This window comes from Chelon labrosus (genome assembly GCF_963514085.1).
Source record: "Chelon labrosus genome assembly, chromosome: 13".
NCBI classification, from domain to species: domain Eukaryota; kingdom Metazoa; phylum Chordata; class Actinopteri; order Mugiliformes; family Mugilidae; genus Chelon; species Chelon labrosus.
The window spans coordinates 7,417,283-7,425,642 of record NC_140346.1 but is presented as its reverse complement, the minus strand read 5'-3'; the positions used below and the strand labels follow the sequence as shown (position 1 = coordinate 7,425,642).

At 41.3% G+C, this 8,360-nt stretch overlaps 1 protein-coding gene across 1 annotated transcript; it reads right to left on the bottom strand.

Annotated features, from left to right (window-relative positions):
• Nucleotides 1-5,932: 5,932 nt before the first annotated feature.
• Nucleotides 5,933-7,424, bottom strand: LOC311497697 (uncharacterized protein). The gene is made up of 4 exons (XM_084558046.1): nucleotides 7,339-7,424; nucleotides 7,071-7,156; nucleotides 6,579-6,785; nucleotides 5,933-6,082 (listed from the first exon to the last, which is right to left on the bottom strand). The coding sequence occupies exons 1-4, from the start codon at nucleotides 7,349-7,351 to the stop codon at nucleotides 6,077-6,079; spliced, it is 312 nt and encodes a 103-aa protein (XP_084414172.1). The 5' UTR covers nucleotides 7,352-7,424; the 3' UTR covers nucleotides 5,933-6,076.
• Nucleotides 7,425-8,360: the final 936 nt, after the last annotated feature.

The window sequence follows — 8,360 nt, the reverse complement described above, 5'->3', positions numbered from 1 at the left end:
AATAATGATGTGGACACGTGATGCGAAGTCAGTAAGCTGCATGAAGTCATTTCCCAGTGTTCCCATTATTACTATTATTGTTATTGTTATTATTATTATTGGACAGTGAGTCTACGTGAAGTATTGTGCTTGTAGATGGGGTCAGGTACAAAAGTTTCCAAGTGTCATACAACTTACCCTCCATGCAGAAAATGACCATCCAGGCTATCCATAGGTCTGAGTTATGAAACTTCACCATGGTTCGTAACTGTCAAGTGACTGGCTCTCAGTCTGAGCCAAGTGCTACCTTCTTTATAAAAAAATTAAAAAAAATCTCCTCTCAGGGTTTCCTCAAAGAAAAGTAACTGTTCCTTGTAACGGCATGAGACACGCGAGAAATCTGAGATTTTACGCACCGCACACTGACGACATTTAAAAGACAAAACTAAATGAAACGTCCAAATGCGTGGCAAAAATCAAACAAATAAAAAAACACAGAGAGCATTTCTGTCCTCTGAGCTCTTCGTCTATCCTCCGGGCGCTTTTTACTACTCCTTCTACTCCCGTTCTTTGGTAGCCGCTGGTCACTCAGACTATTTTCTTTCCCAGACCTCTCCAGTCAATTTACGCACGCTTGGAAGAAAAAAAAAAGAAAAACTCAGTGTCCGCCTGCCGGTGTCCCAAAACGAGCCCACTCTCGGTGAAAGTGACTTACAAACAGATCTGAAACTGGCACTTATCCCGTCCGCTTGGTGAGTCTCTCCAACGCGTCTTGTTGCGCTCCATGGTTTCTCGTCTGTTCTGCTGCAGCTCAGCGGACCTGAGAGCAAGTCGGGCAGCGCGGGAGGCGAAACCGCTTCCGACTGCTGCATTTCAAAATAAAAGAAGCACAGATGGGATGGAGTGGGGCCGCTTGTGCGTAATAATACGCAAGAGTAGAGCGGCGATTAAATAGGCAATTGCAAATTACGGTTTCACAACAGAAGTCAAACAACACAAAAAATGTCACATATCACAAAAGATATAGGAACTTCTTTTTCGCTAATCTCACTCACAGTCCGTGCTTCCCACATGTGGTTACATCCAAGGAGTCAGTTTTCATCATGACTGCACCAAGGGGTAACAAACTCTGTAGGCCTACGTGTTAAGAACAAGGTTTATTGCTGTTGCACTTGTATATTCACAACAGATGTTTGCTACATGTCATCCAGATGATGGTATATCCAAAATCCAAGCTAAAACAAAGACAGTAGAACTGCTGAGTTGAAGATGTTTCCCCATTCATCAGATAAACCCATGTCCTGTATTGGGCTACAACTAATTGCGCAAAAACACAATTAACACCAGATTAATCTGAAAAAATATTCTCTAATCACAGGTGAGTTTCAAGTGTGCACCACCCACAGATGTTCCTAAACCTAAACTCCCCACGAGTCATTGGGAAATGAAGAAGCAACTTGGATGATGGTGAAATGTCTTCAAGAAGTTGGCTTTTACTTTTGGGTGCGTCTGCTACTACCTTTAAAAAAAGTCTGAGTGGAAGACATCACCCTGTCAGTCTGGGCTTTTATTTTCTAGGCAACAATCCGCTCGTCCTGCTCCAGCCTGGCTGTGTCCGTGCGGCTTGACTGCGCTCAGGAGCGGATGATTGAGATGAGCTCGAGCCCGGCTGTTGCTATGAGACCGTTGACGCCAGACGAAGAGAGATGTTTGTGCCCCCCTGCGGTGCCTTCCCGCAACGGCCGAGACACAATAGAAGAGAACAGAACTATAAATCCCAAGTGTATATATTTTTTTGTCTGCCATTATTCATCCACCTCCTGATGACTGTTGCTATAATAAACCCCACATTCTGAGTCTTTGTCATAATTTTTATTATAAATGTCTGTGAGACAGCAACACAGAAACCGTCTACCATGAGTCTCAGGTCAGTTCTAGACCGAGATGAGAAATCACATCACGGACAACACCCCCTCCTCTCCATCAAATACTCGACAAACAAGAGCACCTTCTCTAAAAGGCTCAGACAACTTCAATGTCTCAGGGAACGCTACAGGAAATCTTTCAGTCCATCAGTCTGTACAAGTCCCCATCTGTGTGACAGATGACACTGGACTTAATGGCACATTTTGCTCATGGTTGTTTTTTTGGTTAGTGTAATTTGATTTAATTTAATTTTAATATTCAATTATTTTATTATTCTCGTAAAGTTTGTGTATATGATGTTTCTGTCGTTACAGATCATGTATGGTACGCTTAGTGCCTGAGACTTCTATCCAGAAGACACACAGATACAAAATCAAAATTGAGATTTGTTTAAAATTAAGAGCATGCATTAGTGAAACCAGTGATCCAAAGAGGCTGCATCAAACAAAAGGCCTCTTCTCACCCTGATGCACTGATGGCTCAGAGCTCACCTCAGCACTAAATGACTGCTTGTGTCTCACAGCAGGTCTTAGCTCCGTTTCACAGCACCCTAACAAAAAGAGAAACATTACGGCTGAAGTAGTTTGGCGTGTTCTTGCCCAATTTATTGTGAAACTAAAAAACAAAGGCCAAGACATCACGGGGGGTTAGTGCCACATCCATCCATGCATCCATTCTTCCATCCTTTCCCTCAAGCCACTGGCGGGGACTCACAGATGCTTAGCTGCCTCGACAGACAAATAAGGTGCAAGTCAGAGCATCCTGAGAACACCCCGAGGCTTTCACATCACGCGCCACATTCACTCCTCACTCTTTCTGTTTCTGCTCGAGCTTTAAACTTTTCCCCCCTGCCGCCTTTTGGAAAAGGTCTTGTAGCTTTTGTGATATTAATGCAAGTTGCATCAGAGGCAAAATGACATCCAGTGCAGTGGGTCGGGTCTTAAAAAGTTACACAGCGTTTAGCTTCACACTTGAGGACCTCTCAGTTTCACTAATGGCTTTATGCTGCACAGAACCTTTCTGAATCAATGTTTATCTTTAAAGGCCAACATATTTTTGGAATGACTGACTGGACTGAGTGGTCATTGTTTTTACTTACTGTTCCTTTCTAGTTTGGAGTTTCCACTTATGGCTGCAACTATTTCTTACGATTAGTGTTTCACTCGTTTTCAAAATGCAAAAAATGTCCATTGCAAATATGTACGAGCCTCCTATTGGATAATTACTGCATGGGTGATTATCTTTCAGCTGTTATTTAACCCCAACTGATGCAATGAGTAACTTCTCATTTCTTAAACAACCATGTCTAAAGACACATGTCATGATCGTGGAAAAGATGTTAGTCTGTTTGAGAAGGGTCAAATCATTGGCATGCATCAAACAGAGAAAACATCTAAGGAGATTGAAGAAACTACTAAAATTGGGTTAAGAACTGTCCAAGGCATTATTAAAAACTGGAAGGATAGTGGAGAACCATCGCATCAGGGTAAGAAGAGAGCCAGATGAAGTGATGCACCCATCATGCCTAGTGTCTACTGTACAAGCCTGTGGGGGCAGTGCTATGATCTGGGGTTGCTGCAGCTGCTCAGGTCTAGGTTCAGCAACATTATGTGTACAAAGAATGAGGTCAGCTGACTACATGAATATACTGAATGACCAGGTTATTCCATCAATGGATTTTTTCTTCCCTGATGTTCATGGGCATATTCCAAGATGACAATGTCAGGATTCATGGGGCTCAAATTGTGAAAGAGTGGTTCAGGGAGCATGAGACATCATTTTCACACATGGATTGGCCACCAGAGAGTCCAGACCTTAACCCCATTGAGAATCTTTGGGATGTTCTGGAGAAGGCTTTGTGCAGTGGTCAGACTCTCCCATCATCAATACAAGATCTTGGTGAAAAATGAATGCAACACTGGATGGAAAGAAATCTGGTGACATTGCGGAAGCTTATCCAAACAATGCCACAGAGAATGAGTGCTGTAATCAAAGCTAAAGGCGGTCCAAAGAACTATTAGAGTGGGTGACCTTTTTTTTTTTTTGCTGGCGACTTTTTTTTTCTGGACAGGTAGTGTATCTACTGAGTTTGCCATCACATAAGACTAAGAAAAGTTGCAAAACTGAGATCTGATGATCTTTACCATTTTCTCTCCAAAACTGATAAAACAAATAATTGTGTTTCTCATTTGAGCCCCTGTTCCACTGTAGGAATTAATAACGCATATTAATAATTAGTGATAGCACCTGATGCCCTCATCTGATCTCCAATGTAAATATGGGATTAATGCTGAAATCTATGTACAAATCTAAATGACACAGGGGATATGAAACATTAACAAAATACCCAGAAAGAAAAACATGATATTCAGATGAGACAGTTTTGACACAAATGACTTTTGACCCAAATGACTTTTGCCCAGAGTGATGCATCAAGAGAAATGTTCTTGTAAATCACCCCCTAATTCCTCCTTTCAATATTCCCTTACAGGTTAGAATAAAATAAAATTAAGGTTTCAACATGATGGATGGGTTAAAATGGGTTTCTTCAGCAGCCCCCGATAGATGCATGCTTGATTTATTATTGATTCCTATCTAAAACCGCTCCATTTTTCTGCGTCTCCATAAAAAATTCAAAAGACCTGAAGGGGATCCTCTCTTCTAAATGTTGTAATTCTCCTCTCTTGACAACCATGGCTGGAACACAACTTGAATATTGATGTCAGGTAAACGAGACATCCTTTGTTTTAGTGCTGCATCATGTATTCTTTGACTTTGGGATCCGTTATGTCTGAGAGTGTTCACCCTTGACCTTGGAAATGTTTTGTTGTTGAATGCTCTGCCACAACGATTCTTACTCACAAATGAAGATTACACAGTTACAAAAAAATATTTTACACCCATGTTAAAAACAGGTAGGGTCAAATGTTGAGCCCCTATTAACAATACAGCATTTTGTGTCAGTATAACACTGGAGGAGGAGGAGGAGGTTAAAGATAAGAGAGTGTGAAGGAGACTGGTGCATGCATCTGTTTTAAAAAGAAGGCCAAGTTAGTTATTGTAGTTTGGCCCTTTCATTTTGGCCCCTCGCACAGTCAGCAGTTGGAGCAGTATGGAATAAAGGGATTTTAAAAGTAGCGCCTGGTTGCTGCCATTTGCGTCCAAATCCTCACACGTTCTTGTAGCACACACAGCCGCGATACAAACATTTTTAGAGTTGGCAACTTACCTTCGTCCGACCAAGTCGTTGTCTTCCATCTCCATGTTGCGTAAACGTCCATAATTCCTCTTAGAAGTGACGGGGAAAAGACGCTCTGCGCAAATCCAGTCCTAAGAATCGTCGCTTTCCCCCCAATATCAAAGTAAACCATTGGTAGTTGTTTGAACATCCCATGGGTACGTTGCACACTGCTGATTGCTAATTCATACATGTTAAGGAGCCAGTTTTCCAAAGATCAGTTGCAGGCAAGCAACCTTTGTTTTTCTTCGTGCCATTCTGTGCGCCTGATAACCAGCTCCACCGATAAATCAGACTTAACATTAAATGTCAACCTTCGCAGGCTGCATGGTATTTTGACTTCCTTTTTAGATCCCCCACGTCTTCCAAATTATGGGAATTGTAGTTCAGAAAAATTCTTGCTTTGTGTACGCTTCCTTCATTTTTTTTTTTATATATAAAAAAGCAGATGCAGAACTTTTATGCGTATGTTACACCTACAATTCACGAGTTCTCAAGGTTTTCTCTCTTATCAATAATTCACATTTAGTGATGATCCAGTAATATTATTTATCCTTTTTCCTAGAGAAGTCTTTTTTCTATCCTATGAATAGGATTTATTCTTGTCTGTGTCCAAAATGCTCGTGAATGCTCCAGTTACAGTGATATTTCTGTATTTCTATGTACCTTTAAAGCAAAAGTCCACCAACTAAAACTCCTCTTCTGCCTCAAACTTTAAAAGTGGAAAGCACTGCCATCTTGTGGTAAAAATGGAGGAGGGAAAAAAAATCAAACTTAATCAAGCGTTCCTTTAGTTTGTTGTCACTTTTATTTCTATAAGTTGCATTTACACAAGGCCAGCGAAAGTGAAAGCACAAGAAGAAATGTTGGTACAACTCAACCAGCCACACACGCTCCCATTGTCAACAGACAAAATTGCTCTTCCAGGAAGAATCAGTCCTGAAATGACAAAAAGGACAATGCTGTTACTGCTGAAAGTTTACATGACTTATTAAAGAATAGTTTGTGCCTTTAATGCTTGAATCCTTCTGACAGCAGCACCACAATTACATGGAGTAGGAATGCTAGTCTAGTCAAGCCATGCCAGGTCTGAGAGCAGCATGATCGTTTCCGGAGACACTCCTCCTAATGGTGCTCCTATCCAACCTGTTCCTCTCTCACTCTGGGCTGGGTTTTGCTTCAGTCATTTCCATGCAAAACTATTCATATAAATGTAACATGTTGTGTTTCGAAAAAGAAACAATGCAGCAAGGAGAAAGGAATTCAGCCCAGCGCTGATAAGCCCATGTGTTACTGTGCTACCGGTTAACCAGCCAAACATGAATCTGCACTTCTGGATAGACGGGCACCTGAGAACAGCTCGAGCTACAAATGAAAAACTGGTATTGCTGGTACCTGTTGTTGGTCTTAAACCAAACTGCAGAGGTGGGCTTACCTCATCACTACTGGAGGAAGATGATGATGAAGAGGAAGAGCCTGATTTGTCTCCCTCCTTCTTTTCCTTTTTCTTCTTGTCCTTCTTTTCGTCTTTGTCCTTTGATTTATCCTTGTCGTCAGACTTTTTGTCGTGAGACTTCTTGTCGTCAGACTTCTTGCCGTCAGATTTCTTGTCCTTACTTTCAGACTTGTCCTTGCTGTCCCCCTAAAAATAGTAAAGAATGTTACGGAATAAATCAACGATTGTATTGCCTGTGAGTCCAGTATTTACTCAAATGTTGATTGAGAACTGTATTGTCTGTAGCTTATTGTGCCAAAGAGCAGATCATGCACGTGTGAAGCATATTCACAAGGAAGCAACTTTTTGGATGCGGTTTCCTGGGATCTACCGTGATTCCAGGAAACATTTTCGTTCCAGTCTACTTCTCAGTAACTGGAAAATCTCTTTGAGACTACATGTTCTTAGAATGCACACATGCACAGCTCATACCTTCTCCTTATCTTTTTTCTTGCTCCAGGGAAAACTGAACTCGTCCTTCTGTGCGTCCTCCTTCTTCACCAGCTCTTCTTTCTTGTCTACAGATTCAAACAATAAGTTAACAAAAAAGTGATCATAAGAATCAGAGCGATAAGTCTTACTCTTTAAACTGAGTACAGTTACAAAAACAACCCAGGGGTTGTGATTCTGTCCACATTTGGTTTCTTGGTCCCACAACAAACAATGACATTAAAGCAATTCTTATTGAATTTGACTTTACCTGACGAAGCCATTGTGAGCCCTGTTCCTGCGCTTTTCTAAACAAGTGACTACAGACTCTGACAGCCTGCTTTTTCACCTCATAGTAAACCTGACCACACCTAATTCCAACCACGCCCACAAAACAGCTTTCCAACTTTCTGCTGGGTAATGTGAAGTCAAATTATTTTCAGCTGGGAGCTACTCTCAAGCGGAGACACAAACACTGGGTTGAGAACTGAGTGCACAATACAGATTGTTAGGGATCTTCAAAGAACACATACACTGATCAGCCACAATATTAAAACCACTGTCAGGAGAAGTACAATAGTTATAAAAAGCCTTCACACCCCTGTTAAATGTCATATTTTTTTCCAAAATCAATAATTTTGAACTTTTGTGAACTTTTGAACCATCTGTAATGTGATCCATGCAACTCAACTGAGAAAAAAAAGGAAATATTTTAGGGGTAGGGAAGTAAAAATGAAAAACTAAAATAATGTATTTGCATAAATGTGCACACCCTCTTGTAATTGAGGATGTGGCTGTGTTCAGAAGTAACCAATCATATTCAGATAGTACTGATAGGAGTCAGTACACACCTGCCATCATTTAAAGTGCTTCTGATAGACTTTTCCTGACATTTGCTTCGTCACATCTTACAGCAAATGTCATAATCCACAGAGAGCTTCCATAGCATCAGAGAGATATCACTGTTAAAAGGTATCAGTCAGGGGAAGGGTATTAGATATACCGTGGAACACAGAGAAGACAGTCATCAAGTGGAGAAAATGTGGCACAATGGTGGCATTACCAAGAGCTGGACGTCCCTCCAAAATTGTTGAAAAGACGTGAGGAAAACTGGCTGGGGAGACTGCCAAGAGGCCTACAGCAACATTAAATGAGCTAGCAGGAAGTTCTGGCAAGTACCGGCTGTGTTGTACATGTGACAACAATCTCCCGTGTCCTTCATATGTCTGAGCCATGGGGTAGGGTAGCAAGACGGAAGCCTTTTCTTAACTAAAAACAGTGTTGGGATCCAAC

Bases quoted from the DNA above. Each gene is read 5' to 3' on its own strand.
- LOC311497697 (XM_084558046.1), bottom strand. The intron at 6,786-7,070 runs GTATGAGCTGTG...TACTATTTTTAG, and splicing joins AGAAAAAAGATAAGGAGAAG to GGGGACAGCAAGGACAAGTC.